This window comes from Callorhinus ursinus, unplaced genomic scaffold (assembly GCF_003265705.2).
Source record: "Callorhinus ursinus isolate GAN/ISIS: 27379988/994484 unplaced genomic scaffold, GSC_fseal_2.0 scaffold16, whole genome shotgun sequence".
NCBI lineage: Eukaryota > Metazoa > Chordata > Mammalia > Carnivora > Otariidae > Callorhinus > Callorhinus ursinus.
Window position 1 is genome coordinate 28,869,236 of NW_027397078.1, and position 23,352 is coordinate 28,892,587.

Sequence of the window (23,352 nt, forward strand, 5' to 3'; positions counted from 1 at the left end):
GAGAGAGAGAGAGAGAGAGAGAGAGAGAGAGAGAGAGGCAGAGGGAGAAGCAGGCTCCCAAGGAGCAGGGAGCCCGATGCGGGACTCGATCCCAGGAGCCTGGGATCATGACCTGAGCTGAAGGCAGACGCTTAACCATCTGAGCCACCCAGGCGCCCTTATTTATTTATTTGACAGAGAGAGACACAGCGAGAGAGGGAACACAAGCAGGGGGAGTGGGAGAGGGAGAAGCAGGCTTCCCGCGGAGCAAGGAGCCCGATGTGGGACTCGATCCCAGGACCCTGGGATCATGACCCGAGCCGAAGGCAATCGCTTAATGACTGAGCCACCCAGCCCCCCTGGTCTTGCAGTTTAAAATGAGTTCTTTAGGGGCACCTGGGTGGCTCAGATGATTGGGCGTCTGCCTTCGGCTCGGGTCATGGTCCCAGGGTCCTGGGATCGAGCCCCACATCAGGCTCCCTGCTCGGCGGGAAGCCTGCTTCTCCCTCTGCCTCTCTCTCTCTCTCTCATGAATAAATAAATAAAATCTTTAAAAAAAAAATGAGTTCTTTAGGAGCAGGGTTTGCTTCCTCCATTTCTTTTGTTATCTCTGCTTCCAAGTTCAAGCCCTTGTATACAGCAGGGGGTCTGCGGGCCACAGCCAAGGGGCTGACAGCTTGAAGCCTTATGGTGCCAAGAGGGCCCGCTTTACATTGATCTAATTTTCTTTTTCTCATTTTCAGATTTGTGCAGAGTGTCTCCATCTTTTCTTTTGAATTTCCTGCTGCCAGGTGAGTGAGGCTTTTTTTACGTGATAATGTTGTAGCAATAACACGTTTGGTTGGTTGGTTTTTTCTCTCAAACGGCCTCCCTTCATTTCACATCCCTATCCCTTAACCACTGTATTCTTTTTTTTGTTTTGTTTTGTCTTTAACTCCTCACTCCTACTCGGAGCCTTCTTCTTCAGACATTTTCTTATCCTTGGGTATTCTATTGTGGACGCATTTCTTCTTGCTAATCCAATTGTTTTTTAAGAACTTTCAGAAGTGGGTACAGATTTTGAAGTCACTTGGTGCAGTGAAATCTGGGGAAGGAAAACGACTGTTTCCAGAGAACTCTTTGGGATTTGGTTTCACTCTTCCTCTTTCCTTCTTTCTCCCTGGACTGGCCTCCCTGTCTCTAACAGTTCTTCTCATGCTTTGAAATGGACTATTGAACGTTCTCTCTCTCTTCTTTAAAATACATTTTTTTTTTAAGATTTTATTTATTCATTTGAGAGAGAGAGCACAAGCAGGGAGAGCAGCAGGCAGAGGAAGAGGAAGGAGCAGGCTCCCCACTGAGCAAGGAGCCCGATGCGGGGCTCGACCCCAGGACCCTGAGATCATGACCTGAGCTAAAGGCAGTCACCTAACCGACTGAGCCACCCAGGTGTCCTTGAACGTTCTCTTTTTTACTTAAAGTGCTGTGCCCATGCAGCTTCCAAAGGCTCCTCCCAACCATATTTCAGCTCCCAGCTCTCCTCTACACAGAAATTTTTAAACCACTACTGACTTACACCTCCTGTTTCCTTTGAGACTCCTAAATATTGGTTATTTCTGGGACTTCACTGGTATAAACAATAGAAATCTTATAACCAATGTAAGTATTAATTGCAATTAATACAAATTATAATGATCCTGTTATAATTGAAGTGATAAATAACAACATAGTTATTATGTTAAATGCTTATACGTTATTATTATAGATAAGGTTAAAGTATCTGAGCAGGGTCACCCAGCTAGTAAATGGCCAAACTGGGACTTGAAGCAGGAGTTGGCATGGTGTGATGACAAAGGCAAGGAAGGGCACAGAATATTGGTGGGTGGTTTGCTTTTCTTAGTACCTCACTGCTAATCAAATATGATCTTCTGATGGTACAAACCATGTACTTCTGCCCCATCCCTGTGCTCATCCCCCAGCGTAGATCACCATCTTGAAGATACTTTTAAGGAGAGTCTCCTATTTTTCTCCTCTACATATTGATGGAATTACGCTGCAGCAACAGAGTCCAGACCAAATCAATTAAAAAAATCTTTTTCGAGTGCCTGCTGTGGGTGGAGTTGCATGCTGCTGGGCTTGGGGTGAGGTGGAGACGGAGGCTGTATAGGCGAGGATATTGTGTTCCGGTGCCTTGGTTTTCTTTTTCGGCTAAGTTGAGTCTCATGGACCATGAAGAGAAAGTTAAAAAAAAAAAAAAGTCACTATTTCTTTGGTTACACCAATGACCAACGAATCTAAGTACATAGTAGGTGTAAGTTCTCGAGGGCAAGAAAGAATATCTGTCTTGTTTATTGTAGTATCATAAGGCCCAAGCACAGTACCTTGCATGTAATAGAACCTCAACAGTTTTATAAACCAGATGAATGAATGTGGGAAATAATTCCCAGATCTATTTACATTTAGCACCAGAGTATACTGTAAACTTGTCTTATAATTCTGCTTGTAATAATAGCTAACACTTTTTGACTACACTAAGTCTTCATTATAGTACTTGATTTCATTTCTACAGAATCCTATGAGGTAGATTTTATTATGACCTCCAATTTTTAGATGAAGAATTGAGGTCCAGAGAGCTTAAGGAACAGGTGAAGGTTACCCTGTAAGTGGTGGAACCCTGGGTTCGAAGGCAGGCAGTTGGCTCTACCAGGCATGCGCTTGTTCAACATACTTAACCATGCATTGGGAAAGGAGCCTGAAGAATGAGGGGAGAGACGAAGCGGGCTTTTGCTTTGCCTTGGGTATTCACACATCGGGTAATGAAGAGGCTGAAAGAGGCTGGGCGATTGCAGGTAGGACAGTGGAGGAGTTTGGACATGAGTGAGGGAGTTGGAAAATATCAGACCTTTCACAGAGTTTTGTATTTGTTTACTTTAAGTGCACAATTTATTTCTAATCTTGCACATCTGATAATGATTCACTTGTTTTATTGAATAAAGCTTCCCTCCACCCCCCATCCCCCCGCCGCATTAGAAAGCACTTAATGCTTATTAAGGAAATCATTTTGCACTGCAAAGACCAAACAAATCATGTCCTTCCATTTGCTTCTAGAGACATGAAAGCTTCATATTACCATCATGCTGGATGGTTCCCCATTGACCTTTGTGCTATGACAAATGATACACAAAGCTGCCATTCTGGAGTTCATATGCAGCACGTACACTTAACCCAGTTTTTGTTGTCCTTAGGACATGGGCTTTTTTGGGCATATGAGATGTCATTTCTCTTACTACAGCGTTGCTGGCTTTAGTTCTTGGTGACTTCATCTTCAAAAAATTTTGTTGCTGAAGTTCAGAATGGCTCCTTTTGTCCTATATTTATTCAGATTACCCTAGTTTACAAGATTTGAAATTGCTGTTAGACATTTCTGTGAGCATTCCAGAGACTTCTGTAAATAGTCTCATTTGATTTATAAAATGGGTAAAAATGTGAGGACTTTCCTTGTCAGGTTTTGGCACCACGGTTATCCTAGCCTGGTAAAAATGAGTTAGGCTGTGCTCTCTTTCTCTGTTCTTGGAGTTTTTGTGAGATCGGAATTCTTGTTTTTTTATTTTTATTTTTTTTTAAATGTTTTTTTTTTTAAGATTTTATTTATTTATTTGAGAGAGAACGAGAGATAGCATGAGAGGGAAGAGGGTCAGAGGGAGAAGCAGACTCCCTGCTGAGCAGGGAGCCCGATGTGGGACTCGATCCCAGGACTCCAGGATCATGACCTGAGCCGAAGGCAGTCGCTTAACCAACTGAGCCACCCAGGCGCCCGGAATTCTTGTTTTTTTAAATATTTGATAGAATCACCAGTGAAAATATCTGGACTTTTTGTCTTCGGAAAATTTTTGAGACTTCTAATGATTAGATATCTATTCATGTTTACGATTTCTTCTTGATTCCTTTTTGGTTGTTTTATGTTTTGCATAGCGATTTGCCCATTTCTGTCTAGATTTTCAAAATTATTGAATAACGTTATCCCTAAGATCCTTTTATCTTGTATGTTTATAGCATTTTCAATTATGTTGCTTTTTAAATTCTTTCCACTGATTATTTGCTGGTGCTCGCTCTCTTTTCCTCTCCTTTCTCCCCTCCTCTTAATTTTGCCAGAATTGTCTCTCCAAAGAACAACCTTGGCTGTGTTAATACCTTTTATTTTATGTCTTTTTTATATATCATTATTTTATGCTTTTTATTATTTCCTTTTTATTTTTTTAAAGATTTTATTTATCTTGAGAGAGAGAGAGAGAGAGAGTGAATGGGAGTGGGGTGGGGTAGGTAGGAGCAGAGACAGAGGGAGAGAATCTCAAGCACACTCCCTGCTAAGCGTGGAGCCCGATGTGGGGCGCCATTGTATGACCCTGAGATCATGACCAGAACTGAAATCAAGGGTCTGATGCTTAACCGACGGAGCCACCCAGGCACTCCTAAAAGATTTTCTTTTTAACCTCTACATGCAATGTGGGGCTGGAAACTACAACTCCAAGATCAAGAGTTGCATGCTCTACTGGCTGAACCAGCAGGCGCCCCTCTAATACGTACATTTAAAATGTAAATTTCAGGGGCGCCTGGGTGGCTCAGTCCTTAAGCGTCTGCCTTCAGCTCAGGTCATGATCCCAGGGTCCTGGGATCGAGCCCCGCATTGGGCTCCCTGCTCCGCGGGAAGCCTGCTTCTCCCTCTCCCACTCCCCCTGCTTGTGTTTCCTCTCTTGCTGTGTCTCTCTCTGTCAAATAAGTAAAACCTTAAAAAAAAAAAAAAAGTAAATTTCACTCTAAAGATCTTTAGTTCTAGCCTACATGCTTTGAAATACAGTCTTTTTTATTATTGATCCAAACACTTTCTAATATATGTAAATGACTTCTTCTTTGACCTGTAAGTTTGTTAAATAACAATTTACCTTTGTATTATGGTTTAATTTTCTTGCGGTCAGAGAAGATGCTACTTTTTCCTTCTCCAGTTCTGTAAAACATTTTTGAGACTTCTTGTATGGCTCGGTTTTCGTAACTACTCCCAAGTGGTGTGGAGGGTTTATAGATGGTCTTTAAGTCAGGTTGGTTAAATGTGTCATTCAAATATTCTATATTCTTAGTGACTTTCTTTTTTTTTTTTAAAGATTTTATTTATTTATTTATTAGAGAGTGAGAGAGAGCGAGAGAGAGAGAGAGAGAAACAGCATGAGAGGGGAGAGGGTCAGAGGGAGAAGCAGGCTCCCCACTGAGCCGGGAGCCCGATGCGGGGCTCGATCCCAGGACTCCGGGATCATGACCTGAGCCGAAGGCAGTCGCTTAACCAACTGAGCCACCCAGGCGCCCTCTTAGTGACTTCCTTATTTGAATTTTACCAGTTGATGATAGAGACGTTAATTTGTCATCTTCTTATTGAATCTAACCTTTTATGAATGAACCATTTTATTTATAGGTAATGCTTTTTGCTTTACAGTATAATTTGTCTGATATTAGTATAAACATATTTTCTTTTGATTAGTATTGGCATTACATATCTTCCCATCCTTTTATTTTCAAACTTGTTGTATCATTATGTTCTAGTTGTGTCCTTATAAATACCATGTTTGAATTTTGGTGTTTTTTTTTCAGTGTGATGATCATTGCTTTTTCATTGAATCATTTAGTCCATTTATATTTAATGAATCATTGATTCATGTGCGTGTTTACATTTACCATATTCTATTTTTCCTAATCATTTTTTGTTTCTTTTGCTCCCTTTTGGAGGCTTCTTTCAAATTATCTGAATATTCTAAACATCCCCCCATCCACTTGTTAGGAAATTATATACCGCACTTCTATTTTTTAATAGCTACTATAAAAATCACAATGTCTACCCAACTTTTCAATGTCTAAAAATAATCCATACCTTTAGCCTCGTTTAATATAAGGACCTTGGAAGACTTTAATTTCTTAATTTCATTTTTTCATCTCCTAATTGAGATATATATATATATATATAGTCTATATTATATAATGTATATGTAAATAATATAGTTGTCATTTTTATGCTATCATGTTTGACTTATCCCTGCAAGATATTATTGTTAATGTTTTATATAGTCAACATTCATTTGTTACGCTAAGTGAATTAAGTCAGTCAGGGAAAGATAATTATATTATCTCACTCACGTGGAATTTAAGAAACAAAACAGAGGATCATAAGGGAAGAGAGGAAAAAATAAAACAAGATGAAATCAGAGAGGGAGACACACCATGAGAGACTCTTAATCATAGGAAACAAACTGAGGGTTGCTGGAGGGGAGGTGGGTGGGGGGATGGGGTCACTGGGTGATGGGCATTAAGGAAGGCACTGGGTGTTATATATGCAACTGATGAATAACTGAACTCTACATCTGAAACTAATGATATACTATATGTTAATTAATTGCATTTAAATAAAATGAGATAACTAAAAAAAAATTCATTTGGATTTACCAGTATATAGTACCACCCTTAGCTCTAGGCAGTTGGGGCCTCTGGCCTGTGTCTCATGCTTTAGAGGTCCCCTCCCTGACCCTTCCCTAGTCATACCCCTCTCTAAGGGTGAGAAGTTTGTGACACAAAGAAATGATACCCACCTGGAACCTGCTTCACTCTGCCCCCCAACCCTTGCTCCTAAATCTTGCTATGGGACCCTGGGACCCTGGAATTCCCTGTCCAGTCATTGTGTGCCTATTTCCAGGACCTGAGCAGGCCTCTCCCCCCAGGCAAGTCATGCTGCAGGTGTCCTTACCTTTAGACCTAAGGGATGACCAAGGAAGGGGTAGCTGCTTGCAGGGAGCGAGGGCGGTTTAGATGTACAGGCTGGGCTGTCCACATACATGTGCACAACACCTCTTGTATTTTGAGATGGAGCCTCAGTGGAAGAATAAGGGCAAATTGTACCTCCTTTAATTTATTTTTTTTATTTAAAAACATTTTTTTAAGTAAGCTCTATGCCCAAAATGGGGCTTGAACTTACAACCTCAAGATCAAGAGTCACACGCCCTACATACTGAGCCAGCCAGGCACCCCTGGACCTCCTTTTAAACTCTTAACCTGTGTATCACAAATGTTAGGAATGGGCTTGGTCACACGTAACCACTTTCTTTGTTCTTCATTCCTTGTTGCATCTCAGATCTTACATCTTTTGCCTGAGTACATCTTTCAGGATTTGCTTCAGGGAGGATTTGCAGGTAGTGAACAATATCAGTTTTTTTGTCTGTCTTCTGGCTTCCACTGTTGCTTCTGAGAAGATAGCTGTCAGTCTATCATATGCTCCTTTGAAGGTAAACCGTCTGGTTTTCTCTGGCTACTTGGAAGTTTTTCTCTTTATCTTTGGTGTTCTTCAATTTCACTATTTTGTGTCTAAGTATAGATTTCCTTTTATTTATTGTACAGATTCTTTAGGTTTCTTGAATCTGTGGATAGATGGTTTTCACCAATTTGGGGTCATTCAGTCATTATAATTTCAAACCTTGACTCTTTTTTCCTTTTTGAAAAAATTTTTAAAGATTTTATTTATTTATTTGTCAGCGAGAGAGCAAGCAGGGGGAGCGGCAGGCAGAGGAAGAAGCAGGCTCCTCACTGAGCAGGGAGCCCGATGCAGGACTCAATCCCAGGACCCTCTGACATTTTTAAAGAGTACAGGCCAGATTTTTTTTTTTCTAAGATTTTATTTATTTGACAGAGAGATAGAGAGCACAAGTAGGCAGAGAGGCAGGCAGAGGGAGAGGGAGAAGCAGGCTTCCTGCCGAGCAGGGAGCCCAATGCGGGGCTCGATCCCAGGACCCTGGGATCATGACCTGAGCCAAAGGCAGATGCTTAACCGACTGAGCCACCCAGGTGCCCCTCCTTTTTGAATTTGAAATATATGTTAGACCTTGTATTTTTTTTTCTCCATGTCTCTGAACTTTTCTTTTGTATTTCATATCTGGAGCTCAGGTTTACTTCATTAGGCCCATAACCTCAGGCATAAGTGGTTCCTTGGTTTATATTTCCTCCCTGAGTTCCTGCTTTCACTTCACCTTTGGCATGGTGATTCTTTTCTATCTTGTCAGCTTTTTGATATATTTAAGAAAATGCTCTTAATATGTCCTTTGTAATTTTTGATTGTCTTCAGCAGAAGGTTTGGTCTAATTATAACTGAACCCAACATATTCTTGGAACACTGAAGAAATTTTTTTTCCTGAGGTATTTGCTATATCAGGGTCTTTTAGTAGAGTTCAAATAAAATTTAACTATGCTTTTACTAACAGTTTCTGGATTCCTTTTTTAGAGTAAACACATGACCAGAGACTCTAGGGGGAAAAAAAAAAAGCAACCCTGAGATTCTCTGACTTCTTTGACAGTTGAATGATCCAAGTCAAGTGCTTTATTTGCACTGAGAACCTCTTCAGTGCCTCCCTTTTAAATTTCCCTTTGTGCAAGTCTGGTTAACCAACACTTATGACTCAATGTAAATATCTCAAAGGCATAAAATTTTCTAGGAGACTTAGGGAACAATTACCACACCTCTTGTTACTTCAGTCAAAAATATTGATCATTGCATATATCACAGCCACCACGGTATAATCGAAATATGCCAGTTAATCAGAGGTAATAGAGAATAACCCTTACCCAGACCTGCCCTGAAGTGGTATCAAGCTATTGCCCCCCCACTTTTAAGTCTTATTCTTTATTCTATATTTAGATAAAGATAAATTTATCATTTATTGCTATTCAAGGTTGCACTGATGACAAATGTGTCTTTAAAAATATGATAAGTGATAGTATATTTAAAGAAATGGAAGAGATCTAGAACAATTCCTTGGAGGGTTACAGACAGGGCCATGGCCTACAGTCATGTCGCTTGTGTACCGTACAACCTCAGGGGTTGCCATTTACATCAGAGTCCACAACCATAAAAGGAGGCCCAGGACCATGATGAAGCTTGGAAAATCCTCTATGAGTGATTGTGTAGCGTCAAGGTCTAGGTTTTAACTGTTTAAATGCTAGCAGATAGTTTTCTTTGTAATTGATGTGATCTTACCAGCCATCCGCAGCACCTTGAAAATTTGCTAAGAATCAGTGGCTGTTTAAATCTTCTTTCTTGATGACCTGGAGAGCATTGAGCTAACCCGTTACCCTGGAAGGTGAAGAAAAGTTCCAGCTCAAAAAAGAAATGACTTTCATGTATAATGAATAAGGCTTTCAACAAAATCCACAGATTTCCCTCTTTGATCAGTGATCCTAGGACTTTATGGCTTAGCAGGATGTCCTCCAGCTTATACAGAAGGCACTGAGAGCTGCATTATTTTAAATACCATAAAATTTCTCCTATTAGGAAATGTATATTCAGTCTTTTTTTTTTAAGATTTTATTTATTTATTTGACAGAGAGAGACAGCGAGAGAGGGAACACAAGCAGGGGGAGTGGGAGAGGGAGAAGCAGGCTTCCTGCCGAGCAGGGAGCCCGATGTGGGACTTGATCCCAGGACCCTGGGATCAGGACCTGAGCCAAAGGCAGACGCTTAACGACTGAGCCACCCAGGCGCCCTGTATATTCAGTCTTGAGGAAAGATATTTCAGGCTTGATAACCGAAAGCAGTCTTTTCAGTGGTAGCTGGTCTGTAGTAAGTCCTTCTTGATCCACACTCTCTTTCCAAGATGATTGCTGGCGTCACCCTTCATTCTGACCTTTCCTGCTCTCATTTGGGAGTTGAGTACAAGCTCTCTTCAGTGAAAAGGTGTGGTTTATTTTGATCAGAGGCCCACATTATGGCACATAATAACCAGTCACTGTGTACTGTGCCTAATTTAACTTTGACCGTATCTTATACCACTCAGGAGGTCCTGCCCTAGGATTTGGCAAAGCTCAAGAATGAGCTTGCAGAAATTTTGAAATTATATAATAGCATTTTGCATTTCTTGATTCATTTCACCTGATGGACTCAGACGTTTACTTCCAAGGAGGCACATTCTCAGGAGGCCAGCACTGTGGCCTGGTAGAAAGAGTAGGAGTCCCACCAAACAGCCAAATGACCTTGACTCATCTCCTAGAACATGTTGGACCCCTTCCTTCATGTGTAGAATGGGGGTTTGAGGCTAGGTGAATTCCGAGTTCCTTTCCAAAAATAAACTGCTCTGATACTCTTTCCAGAACTAAAATTAGGTACTTGCACAGTCAGTCTTCTAAGTCAGTTCTACAAATTCCAGGTAGAGTTGAGTCAAGGCATTTGTATAGGAGAGTTTTTGGGGTTTTTTTTTGTTTGTTTGTTTTGGTAGAGGTTTGTTTCACTAAATATAGATTTAAAAAAAAAATAACAGTGCTTTTGGAGGGGGAACTGAGTTCAGAAATAAAAAATAGATTGGTTTTTAAACTTTTAAATGAAACTTTTTGTGACATATGCCTAAGTGTACAATTCGGTGAGTTTCAGGAACTGAACACACCCATGTAACCAGCACGCAGAATGTTACCTGTACCTCAGAAACCCCTTTGTGCTCACGTCTAATTATTATACCCGCACCCCCTATCCAAGGAGAACCACTCTCCCTACTCCTTGCTCCATCAATTGGTTTTGCCTGCTTTTGTACCTCCCATGAATGGAATTCTGTACAATATGCATTCTTTCACATCTGGCTCCTTTATCTCACTTTATGTCTCTGAGATTCATCAATATTGTTGTGTGTAGCTGTAGCAGACGCTTACATTTTCCTCCAGAGAGACATTGCTACATCTTTGCATTCTGGTTCGAGGGACTCATTTGGGAGGGTCAATAACATGCCATTATGAACAGAGAGAGGATAAAAGTGCTGAAGAGGAGAGCCAAACCAGAGGCATTTGACAACTTGTTAACATAGTGTATTATTATTATTTTTTTAAAGAGTAAATTTTTTTGAAGATTTTATTTATTTGACATACAGGGAGAGACAGCGAGAGAGGGAACACAAGCAGGAGGAGTGGGAGAGGGAGAAGCAGGCTTCCCGCTGAGCAGGGAGCCCGATGCAGGGCTCGATCCCAGGACCCCGGGATCATGACCCGAGCTGAAGGCAGACGCCTAACGACTGAGCCACCCAGGTGCCCCAACATAGTGTATTAATATATGATACAGCTTATTGATTTAAAAAACGTAAGCCCTCTTTGGGAGGAGAAGGACTCACCTCCTGTCTAAGACATTATCATGCCACGTCCAAGGAAAGAATTCCCTCCCTGTTACTGGTGATGGCTTTTAAGTTACAGGATCCTTAAAGATTGCCAGCTTTTCCTTGGGGCTGAGAAATTGTGTTTTATCCCCATCTTTACGTGCCCTCGTGCCCGTAATCCCTGCACTGTTTTACCCTGCACATGCCGGGTGCAGAATAGGTATCTGTCGACCGAACGCGTGAAGAGTAGAGCTAGCGTTTATAGTGGCTTCACAGGGCTTACTCACCACAGCAACGCTGTCGGGTTGGAATCCTCGCCATTGGAAAGAGCTTGTCCAAAGTCATTCAGACACTGCAGGGCAGAGCCAGAACCTTGCAACTCCTGCTCTTTAGTCTTCGCCACCGCGCATGCGCACTCTGTCGTTCTGAGGCTGGCAGAAGCTGCGGTGGTGGCTGGGGTCGTGGGTGCTCCGTGGTCAGGACTTCTGGCAGCTGAGAGCATACAGCCTGGTCTGCCCTGGCCACTCGCCCTGGGGCTGTGTATGGGGAGCCTGCTCAGTGGGCTCTCACTTCCCCATGCTTGTGCCTGAGCCCGTGGGCAGATTGTGACTTCCTGGCTGGCTTCTTCCTCCCTCGGCATCCCATGCCAGCCTCCGCTGCTGGTGCTGACTGCCTGGCATGGGGTTCTGTTGGCCAACTCCTCCACCGTTAGAGGAACTGACACAGTCTCAGGATTTGCCATTCTCTCTGTGTGCCAGGCTCCCCCCTCAATACATTTTTTTATTGCCCCTCAATAAATATTTGTTGAATGAATGAATGCATGAATGGTAAATGAGGCTTTTAAATTCAGTTTTGATACCAACTGTGCTTTTAACAAATGTTGACTCTGTCCTCCTGACCACTAAAGATGCAAGCAGTGATAATGGACTTGTATGTAATAAAGAGGAAATCCTTTTACAGTATAAGACATAAACAAGAGTAGAATTATTTGTAGGATTCTCCAACCCCTTCTGATTCTTAGCATAGTTTTTAACCAGCATTTATATCGTAGTAATAATTATATATGCAGCGCTTTGTGTTTTTAACTTCTCCTCTTGATATTTTGCATGCATTGATGTTTTCCATAAATTCACAGGGACCATGTTTTTAAAAATTTTTTTAAAAATTTAATTTTGAGTGAAGTATAGTTGACATACAATATTACATTAGTTTCAGGTGTACAACAAAGAAATTCGACAAATCTGCACATTATGAAATGCTCACCAGGATAAGCGTAGTTACCATTGGACATCATACAAATTTATTACAATATTACTGACTATATTTTTTATGCTGTACTTTTCATCCCTGTGACTTATTTATTTTATAACTGGAATTTTGTCCCTCTTAATCCCCTTCACCTATTTTGCCTGTTTCCTCCCGCAACCACTAGTTTGTTCTCTGTATTTGTGAGTCTGTTTCTGTGGGTTTTTTTTTTTAAATAATTTTTAATGTAATATGATACCCTACTGGGTGGTCCTCCCATAATAAACAGAGGTTTTGCTTTTTTGTAGCCAGTGCCCCATCTGGCATTGCCAGTTCTCTGGAACCAGAGTAATTTAAAGGATGCAGGATTGCAGGTTGCCTTGGTTAAGTAACTGCCTCTTGGGTATTGCTGTGTTGTGATTATGGCATGCTATGATGATATGTTTTCCCCTTATTTTATTCCAGGATGTTTTTCTCTGGCAGGCAGTGTGGCCATGTTGGCAGACCTGAAGAACTTTTACTGATGTTCAAGATATTTCTTATCATCATTTGTCTTCATGTTGTTCTGGTTACATCCTTGGAAGGTAATGTGCCTGGCTGTTTTTTGTTTTGTTTTGTTTCATTTTTTCCCATGTTATCTCTGTCTTTATGTGTTTATTTAGGTTTTTTTTTACTGTAAAATAAACATAACATAAAGCTTACTATTTTAACCATTGAACCACTGGCATTAAATATATTCCCAATTTTGTGTAACCATCACCACTATCCATTTTTAGGATATTTTCATCGTCTCAAATAGAAACTCTGTCCATGTTAAACAGTAGCTCCCCATTCCCTTTCACCCCAGTCCCTGGTACTCTCTCTGCTTTCTGTCTCTATGAATTTGCCATTCCAGGTACCTCATATAAGTGGAATCATTCAATATTTGTCCTTTTGTTTCTAGATTCTTTTACTTAGCATGTTTTCAAAGTTCCTCCATGTTATAGTATGTATCAGCATTTCATTCCTTTTTAAGATTGAATAATACGCCATTGTGTGTATAGACCACATTTAGTTTATCCATTCAGTGTTGATAGACATTTGAGGTATTTCTACCTTTTGACTGTTGTAAATAATGCTGCTCTGGATATTGGTGTACAAGTACAATTTCGAGTCCATGCTTTCAGTTCTTTTGGGTACGTATACCTGGGAGTGGAATTACTAGATCATATGGTAATTCTATGGTGATTCTTCTTGAGGATCTGCCACACTGTTTCCTCCAGTGGCGACACCATTTTTCGTCCTACCAACAGGGCACAAGGATTCCAGTTTCTCTCTGTCCTCACCAACACTTCTTATTTTCTCTTGTTTTGATAATGGGTGTGAAATGATACCTCATTGTGGTTTTGATTTGCATTTCTTTAATGATTGGTGATGGGGAGCATCTTTCATGGGTTTATTGGACATAACGTTCTTTTTTTAGAGAAACGTCTACTTAAACCTTTGGCCCATTTTTGAATTGGGTTGTTTGGGTGTTTTTGCTGTTGAGTTTAAGAGTTCTTTATATGTTCCGAGTATTAAATCCTTTACCAGATAATACGATTTGCAAATATTTTCTCCAATTCTGTGTTGCCTTTTCACTCTCTTAATAGTGTGCTTTGACGCACCAAAGTTTTTATTTTTGATGAAGTCCAATTTATCTGTTTTTACTTTTATGCCTGTGCTTTTGCTGTCTTATCCAAGAAACCACTGCCAAATCTGATGTCATGAAGATTTCTCCTACATTTTCTTCGAAGAGTTTTAGAGTTTTAGCTCTTATGGTCAGGTGCTTTGATGCATTTTGAATTCATTTTTTGTATATGGTGTGAGGTAAGGGCCCAGCATCATTCTTTTGCATGTGGACATCCACTTTTCACAGAGCTTTTGTTGAAAAGACTGTCCTTTCCCCATTGAATGGTCTTGGCACCTTTGTCAGAAATCAATTGACCACATATGTGAGGGTCTATTTCTGGTGTTTATTTGTTTTTAAAAGTATCCACTTAAAGGCACTTCTGCATGGAAATGTTAAGGGAGGTAGACAATCAGCCAAATGAAGCAGCATGGTTTTCAGAAGAGAGGATCTTTAGAATGAAACATGGAGAAAATGTACCTAAGGAAGGCAGCAAAAAGGCCAGAAATCTTGGCTGCAACATCTGTAGGCAAAACTTCCAAAAAAATACAATGCTGCTATGCAAATGGAAAGAATCCTCACCAGGAATGTTATTTAAGAAGAATTATTAAGGACACAGAGAGAAATACCTTTCTTACTCAGAGGAGAGTGGCAGCATCAAGGAATCTTCATTGGATAAAGCACATATCTACTAGCAGCAAACAAAGACATGTAAACAAAATAGATGTACAACACACACATGCGAACTAAATGGAAAACTTCCCAACAGGATAAAACACAATAATTGACAATCCTTCAAAAAGCCGGCACTGGGGCATGTCAAGAAGCCACAATACTTTAGAAAAAGAAATGGTAAGAGCTAAACATGTACTGACTGCTTACGATGGGCCAGGTCCCTCCGTGCTTTACACATACGCACTCTCTTAAGCTTCTCAACCACATCTGTGAAGGAGAGGTCCTAGTGTTAGCCCCATTTCCCAGATCAGGAAACTGAGTCTCAGATAAGTAAGTTGCTCAAGGAAGTGGCTGACTGGAATTTGTAGCCAGCTCTGAATTTTGTGGTCATAACCAGAAACCCAGAGTTCTCAAACTCTGAAAACATCAGTTCTCAAAATATCAGAATCCCCTGTAGGACTTGGGTCTCTCCCCCAGAGTTTTTGATTCAGTGGGTATAGGGCCGGACCTGAGAATGGACATTGCTAACAAGCTCCCAGGTGATGTTGATGCCATTGGTTCAGACTACACTTTGAGGACCACTGCCTGCACAACTGGCAGAAGACAGAAGTAGGTAGAGAAAACTCCTCCAGCTAAATATCACGGGCTACACATTCTGCTGTGGTACTGTGATGTTCCTCTAAACTATGCTCACGCGTCATCTTCTTGGGGCGTTAAAACATCACTGTGGGATTGGCAGAGCAGAAATCAAATGTCCCCACTCTACTAATGAGTAAATGTCCCCAGGGACTTGATTGGTTGGAAAATGGCAGAGCCAGACTAGATACTAGATCTTCAGTCTCATGTTTCGGTGCTTTTTCCACCACAGGGATAGATGAGGAAGGAAAGTGAAACATAAGGGGAAAAAAGTCATCAAAATGAAAGCGGCTTGGTAGAAATAAGTCTTTTTGAAGAAGTATCTTTAAAATTGATTAAAATGGGGCAGGTAAACAGAAATGTGCATGCGTGCTGATGGCTCCCATGTCTCTCTAACTGCGAATAATCTGTGCCTATAGGACCATGCATGGCCTGTGCTTGGAACAAGCCACAAGTGCGAGGGAATTAACACTCCAAAATAGTGAGGGATGAGAGTCAGCGTTTACCTATGCCAGCTTCCTCGTCCCTTGGTGAGATGGTGCTGAGCTGTGTTCTATACACCTAGTAGATTGTTGGGCTGTGCCCCAGTTGCCCCCAGTAGTAATCCACTCATTAATGTACCCATTATTGTCTTTACTCCCTTCCCTATCTTACTTCCTTACTCCCTCCCTCTGCTTTCTGGGGTCTCCCCGCTTGGAACTGAATGAATCGTCCAAGGTCCAGCCAAATATTGCTACCTCTATAAAACCTGCCCTCATCTCTTCAGAAGAATTAAACCTCTTTCCACAGTGCTTTTCTCTTTATCCATATCTTTTTATACTTGTCCCCTTCTATGACAGCATTAGGTACTTCCTTTGTATCACGGGTCCTTTTAGCACACTGTCAGCACCAGGTGAGAAGGGAGAAGGAGGGTTTCCAGGAGCGGATGGGAAACTAATGGGCAGGCTGGGGACTTGCTCTGGGCCACGCCCTGCTAGGTGCTTTATCTATATCATCTCATTTACTCCTCACAAAAACGCCTCATGATAGATACTTTCAGTCTCAGTTTACAGGTGAAGAAACTGAGTGTCCGGGTCAAAGAGATTAAGTCATTTGTGCAGAGTCTCATAGCTCAGAGGATTCCCCGTTGGGATCTGTAGCTTGTGCTGTTCATACTCTACCGGGTTGCCTCGTAGGTGTCTGAAGACTGAAGGAACGTGTCACTGAGGTGTGCGGAGAAGACAGGGAGGGAGCCGGGGTGTGCCGCTGGTTAGCAGCCGTTCCCCCTGGTTTTGGGGGATTTGGACTGCAAACACAGTAGCTTCATCCTGGAAGCCTGAGAGATGACTCATTAGCTCTTGACAACAAGGAGAGGTAGGTCTGACACTCTCTTGTTAGGCCACTGGCCAACAGAGAGAATCCTTAGACCCTAACGCTTTCACTTGTGTAATTTGGTAATGTGTGAGGGAATCATTCTTGGTCTACCAGAAGCCCACATGAGCTAGCTTCAGTAGGTAACTATACTTGTCTCTAGCCTCTAGCTCTCCTGGGCTGTGCCAATAGCCTTTTATTCTTATTCCTTTTTTTGTCTTTGAAGGAGGTCTTCTTTTAGGTACAACTATTTTCCAGAGGGTGAGATGACGTAATAGTGGAAGATGGTTATAATTTCATCCTTGTAGAGTTGTCTTCCCCATTTGGAAACAATTACACATTTGAGCCAGTTTGGTGAGCTCATGAGCTATAATCCCCAACTTTCTCTCTCTGGTCTGGGCCTAGATCTTTCTGTGCTGCAGGCATTTCCAGAGATAGATTCTTCTATAATTCTTCTCTCCCAAGGCCTCACTCTCTTGTTTCCTCTTATCCTCTCATGCTTTGTCCATCCAAATCTTTGTTCTTCCTTGTGCAGTGCATGGTAAAGCTGTAGGAGGGTAGACTGTAATGCTCCTGAAAGGCGGGGAATCTGTCTTGTTTGACTTTGTCTTCCAGTACCAAACCGGGTACTGTACTCCTTCTCTCTCAATTCTCTGTCTGTGCAAATGAGATTATAAATACCATGGCATTGATCTGATGCTCAGCCAATCTTACAGCCTCCCAAATTTGCACTACCCCCATATGGGCATGAGGTCACTTCTGGTAGACCCTGCCTCTTTCCCTGGCAGATAGAAGTGGTAACAAGGAATGGTAGAGGCTCTAGAGAGTTGAAGCAGAAACTGAAAGCGGAAGACATTGTGTCCCACTTTCCACTTAGAACTCCTGGTCAGAACTCATAGCAGCCTGTACATCAACATGGAAGCCATAGTAGAGATGAAAGATGATGACATAGAGTGTTTAGGCAGAGAGAAGGCTGGAGATGGTGTCTTTTTCAAGTCTTTCTTGTCTCTTGTGGGCAGGGTAGAGATTCTAAATGGCCTTCATGTTCCTTGTGGGTAGCTGTGTTGTGAGCCAGGAGCAGGGACAGGGCGCAAAAGCGGTGGTGTGGACAATTTAGACCAGGGGCCAGATGAAGGATGTGACAGACACTCAGAGGTGAGACTTGAGGGGACCTGGATTATCAAGAGAGGGACCCCCAGGCCAGGGTGGGCTACTGAGAGAATAGACCATGGGGGCCAGTGGACAACAGTCTTCAGCAGTGGATGCCAACTGGATACTCAGGAACCCCACAGGGTGAGGGAGACCTCTGGAGAGGCCATTGAGAACCCATTGCTCAACACGAAGTGGGCTCAGAGATCCGGGCCCCTTCTCCCTGCTGCCAGAAGAACACTGGCACCCCATTCCCAACCTGGAAGCCATCTTGGCCACGAGATGGAAGAGGAGGCAAAACAAAGATTGTGCATCTTTCCAAAAGACATTGATTGAACTGGAGATCATTTCAGAGCAAAAGAGCGAGCCACCTTAAATTATCAGGTGTAAGGATCCCTTTCCTGTACCTCTGGAATGGAGGCTCCAAAATAAGATGGAAGCTCGGGTATTTTTTTTTTTATGTGTTTCTTTATTGTTGCTATTATTGGTACATCCAAATTCTATTTATACATTTTAAACTAACTCTAAAATGAACACATATTAAGATGTGTTAGGACACTCTGCTAGGGATTGTTGAAGGTGATCATCATATTCTGGATTACCTTTTCAGGTATGAAGAAATATCTAGTCAGGTCCTTCAGGGTAAGGGTGACAACTTTTTCCTCTCTGTATCCTCCATAGTCTAGCACATAGTAAATGCTCAATAAACTCTGGTTGTTTGGTTTTGATTTGTGACTCTAGTGTAAAGCCTAGAGATACTCTAAAACGCGGGCCTCTCCCTTCAGCTTACATCACCAGCATTACCCTCATCTGAACCCAGTGAGTTCTTATACAACATATGTTACTCCTCTAATGTTTTGCATAGACCTCAATAAAGTGGCTGTCCATTGGCTAGAAACCCTTAAAGAATGGTTTCCTCTCCTCCGTATGATGAAGGGGCTCAGCTGATTGCATGTTAGGATTCCGTCACACTCTCACATTCTGTGAGTTCAATTACCCAGTAGGGAGGGTCTTCAGCTTCCTAATTCATTGTCCTGGGTTACCAGAGATCCTTGGGGTCTGCTTCGAACTGAGAACCACTCATCTCTGCCATCTCATTTTAAGGCTGCTCTCCTATTCAAAATTCTTTTTTAAAAAGATTTCTTTATTTTAGAGGGGGGAGGGAGAGAGAGGGCGAGTGAAGGAGAGAGATCCTCAAGCAGACTCCCCGCTGAGCACAGAGCCCAATGTGGGGCTTGATCCCAGGACCCTGAGATCCTGACCTGTGCGGAAATCGTTGGACGGTTAACCAACTAAGCCACCCAGGCGCCCCCAAAATACAACTTTTCCAACTAAGTAGGCTACAACAGGAATATCCGTACTTCCAGGCTTTGTTAGTGGCTTTTACTAGTATGCAGCTGTTTACAGAAATAGTTTGTCATATGGGAGTCCTACTCTTGAGGATCATGAAAAAAATCATAATATGGATGTTTGTTGGGAGCAGAACTAGGGAGGTGAGTCACAAAGAAGGGGAATTCATAGATTTAGCTTCAGAGTGGCAGGGACTCCTCCTCCTCCAATTCCTATTGATTCCTTGACTTTTGACCTTGTCGATATCATGGCAAAGAAAAAGAAAATGGTAGTTGGGAGAGTAATTTTAGCATTGATTTTGTCCCATCATTAGTTTAATGGATATTAATTACTCCACAGCACTCAAATTAAATGGATGTGGCAGAGACTGGTTGGCAGCTCACCAAACTTTATTTTTTTCTTTCTCACCACACAGCTAGAACTCTGTTACCCAGCCTCCCTTGCCATTAGAAGTGGCTATGTGACTGAGTTCTGGTTAATGGATGTGGGCAGAAACAATGTTGCCACTTCCAGGCTTAGCCACTAAAAATCTCCCACCTGATTCCCCTCACTGTCTCTTTTCCTGTTGGCCTGCTGGATATTGTTCTCCAGAGCAAATTTGGAATTTTCATGTTGAACATGGCAGTGCCTCTGTCCTCCTGGGCCCCTCAATGACTACACGGAGCAGATGTCCCTCTCTCTGCCCTACCCTACTCTCCATTCTAGGCTGCTGATTGGACTTTACACATGGAAAAGAAACTTCTATTTTTTTGAGTCCCTGAGATTATAGGATTTAGTTATTGCAGCAATTTGCCTTACCTTAACTAATACATCTATGACCCTTCTCACCAGGGTTGTTTGTACATCTCGTTCTGCCATTGGAAGGTGGGGTGGGGTGGGGTAAGGCATCTCTTCTTTCTTGAGATCAAGTCCAAGCTGGGGGAGTCAATGATGTCACTACTGAGATGCTCCTCACCCAATTACGAGAGAGTCCTTTGAGTGCAGGAGGCCCACCAGAGCCATCCACTCCCTTTGTGCCAACCCGGGCCACTGGGACTTTCACAGTTTGGCATACGGTAAAAGACTCCAGGCTCTGGACTTTCTGGGGTCAAATCTTACCTCTTCCATTTATTAACTCTGACTATAACAAGGTATTTAATCACTGCAGTTCAATCTCCTTATCTGTAAAGTAGCAGTATCTCTCAGAATTACTCACAGATTAAATGAATGAATGCGTGAAGAGACGCCTGTGATGTGTCTGACACACTGGCAGAATCCCTAAATACTGGCCGTCATCCCTAGAGACCAGCACAGTAATGGAGATTTTTTTCGATAATGGCAATGCTCTGTCTCTGTGCTGCCCTATACAGTAGCCGCCAATGACGTGTGGCTGTTGAGCCCTTGAAACGTGACTGAGGAACTGGATTATAATTTTGTTTAACTTGAATTAACTTAAACTTAAGTAGCCACGCGTGGCCAGGGGCTACGGTAGAGAGAACAGTGCAGCTTAGACCATTCATTCGAATTGCTTCAGAATTTTTTTCTCCTTCATACCGTGTAAGTCAGGGTTCAGTCACAGAAGGAGAGTCACTAGGGACACACACACACACACACACACACTAAGGAATTTGTCACAAGGATGTGACCTTATACAACTGCGGGAGCTGGCTAAGCAGGCTCCGTAAAGCTGTTGCCTTCGCATCTGATGCCAGAACTTGCCATGTACGATGGGTGGGCAGGAGGGAGGCAGGAAGAAGGGTGGCACTGGGAACAAGTTGGAACCCACAGGCATGACTGAAACCTACGTCCATTCTTGTTACCTGTGACCTTGGTGGTATGGTCGTCCCGCAGAAGCTGGGTCCTTAGCACAAAACTCAGTACCCACCTGGCGCAGGAGTTGGAGAAGCTGAAGCAGACCCGGGTGGCATTGGAGCTGTTGCAGGCTGGCTGCGCCCTCACGTGAATGAGGAGAGGTGGCTGCTGTGCCTTTTCTGTCCGCATGTCCCACAGGAAGCTCTCCAGAAATGTACAGAAAAGGGAATTCTGGGAAATGCAGCTTAGGCCCACCATGATGCTCCGTTACCAAGACACCACACATACTGGAACGCTAATGAGCTCAATTTTGTATCTGCTAATAGTTCTAAGTAAAACCTGATGCTAACATCTCCCAAGGCTCTACTGAATTGTTTCTGTTCTGCAGCTGGCCCGAAGATATTCCAAAGAGCCTTACAGCCAGCCAACATTATCTTTCAGTAGAAAGAGTATGAATATATTTTTTAAATGTAATGTTATGTTAATCACCATACATTACATCATTAATTTTTGATGTAGTGTTCCATGATTCATATGAATTTTTTTTAGAAGTTTTTCTTTCCACTTTTCTGTGGTTAGAATTTTCTCCACATAAACCCACATAATTATTGTTATAATTAGAAAAGAAACTAATGTTAATTTTTAGAAGCCAGCCAGTGACCCCTGGGGAGACCGTGCATCCCACTATAGGGCACCCTAATAACATCACGATTAGATGCACCTTTCACTTTTGCCCTGAAACTTTAACCGGGTCTTGACTTTGTGCAAAAATTTAAGAAACAGAAGTTACAGTCACCTGATCTCCTGAAACCCTTTGACTTCTGCTTCTTTTCTTACGTTTCCAAAGCGATCCCAAGGCTATTTGAAAATCAGAAGCAAAGAGTATAAAATGGAAAGAAAGTGAAATGGAGGTCTTGCTCCGTAGAGGGGAGAAACCGTTTTTAGAAAGGTCACTAGGTAAACGAGGAACAGAGAGTATGATCGTATTAATTATGGACATGAGCACGGTTTCCTGTGCGTTCTCCTCATATATGCCGATGAAGTATGTCCTATTGTGATTATCTTCATCCCTGTTTTCCAGATGGGAAACTGAAGTGCAGGGCCGGGGTGGGGGTGGGGGTGCATGCAGTAAGGAAGTTGTCCAAAGTTACCTAGTGGTGGATTACAGAAGTTGTGTGGAATTAACAAGTGGCAGACTTGGACCTACACTGTCTGGGCTTCATAGTCTAGGTTCGTGACCTACTTAACACACTTGAGAGATTCAGGGCAATCTCACATGGACTGTTGCGGCTGACTCCTGTTTTCTGCATACCCCGACATCCCAGGGGACCCCCCCATCCTCTCATCTTACCTTAGGGTGTCTGTTGAACCTCTTCATGCCAGCTTCCCAAGCACAGGTTCAGGTCCTCATCACGTCTTGGCCAGTCTACCGCAGCACCCTCCTCTCTGGCCGCCTCGTGTATTTCAGAGCTATATAAAACAATACGTATTGTTCTGTGCTAGGGGCTGGGGAGAGGGGGGAGGCCATTTTGCCCCCAAGTCCTTATTTTGGGCTCTGCACCCCCAGAGAACCTAAACTAAGACGCCAAGGAGGTCGCTGCTTGATTGTGAGCTGGCAAAGAGTGGTGTGACCTAAAAGAGACTAGGGGCGCCTGAGTGGCCCAGTCGGTTAAGCATCTGCCTTTGGCTTGGGTCGTGATCCCAGGGTCCTGGGATGGAGCCCTGCAGCAGGCTCCCTGCTCGGCAGGGAGTCTGCTTCTCCCTCTCCCTCTGCTGCTCCCCCTGCTTGTGCTCTCTCAGTCTCTATCTCAAATAAATAAATAAAATCTTAAAAAAAATAAAAGAGACTAGAAAACTCTCTGTACCCTAGCCACTAGTGCCCCCACCCTACATTTCCAGGTGCTTCTGCACTTAAAACTACCACAAGAAACTCTCGCTAACCCATAAATTATAGGTGCTTTGGCATGAAAGAATATGTCAACTAACTCACAGTAGAATTACCCTAGACAGGAGTGGGAATCAGGGAGAAGAAGGGCAGCCAAGCAAATGCTCTCCTTAAGCCACATCTCTCCTGGGAATAAGTAGAGATAAGCGTAGAGCATGCATTCTCTCCAGGGGCAGTATCGCCCCCATGGGAGTGAACATTGGCTTTTGGAGGCGAAAAAGTCTTACCAATTATTACAGGGTTGGGACTAAGATGAGGCAAGTGAAGGGTCTAGAGCACAAAATATTAGGAGATGCCCACTCTTAGTGCTGCATATGTGAGTGTGCACAAATCCAAAAACATACACATACATAAATGTGTATGTACGCATTAGGTGGAAGGAGATAAAGGGATGGGAAGGGTCAGGCAAAGAGGGAAAATGTAGGGATTTTAAATAGAGTGGTCTGGATCAGCTT

At 42.6% G+C, this 23,352-nt stretch overlaps 1 protein-coding gene across 3 annotated transcripts in view; it reads left to right on the plus strand.

The window, feature by feature from the left end:
- Positions 1–23,352, plus strand: part of ADGRG2 (adhesion G protein-coupled receptor G2) — a 132,459-nt gene that overhangs the window by 46,511 nt on the left and 62,596 nt on the right. For all 3 annotated transcript variants that reach the window (XM_073902021.1, XM_025857602.2, XM_025857603.2), the window contains exons 2-3: positions 723–770; positions 12,819–12,937. In XM_073902021.1, the coding sequence (XP_073758122.1) occupies positions 12,820–12,937 (118 nt within the window). In that variant the 5' untranslated portion in view covers positions 723–770; position 12,819. The remainder of the gene's footprint in view (positions 1–722; positions 771–12,818; positions 12,938–23,352) is intronic.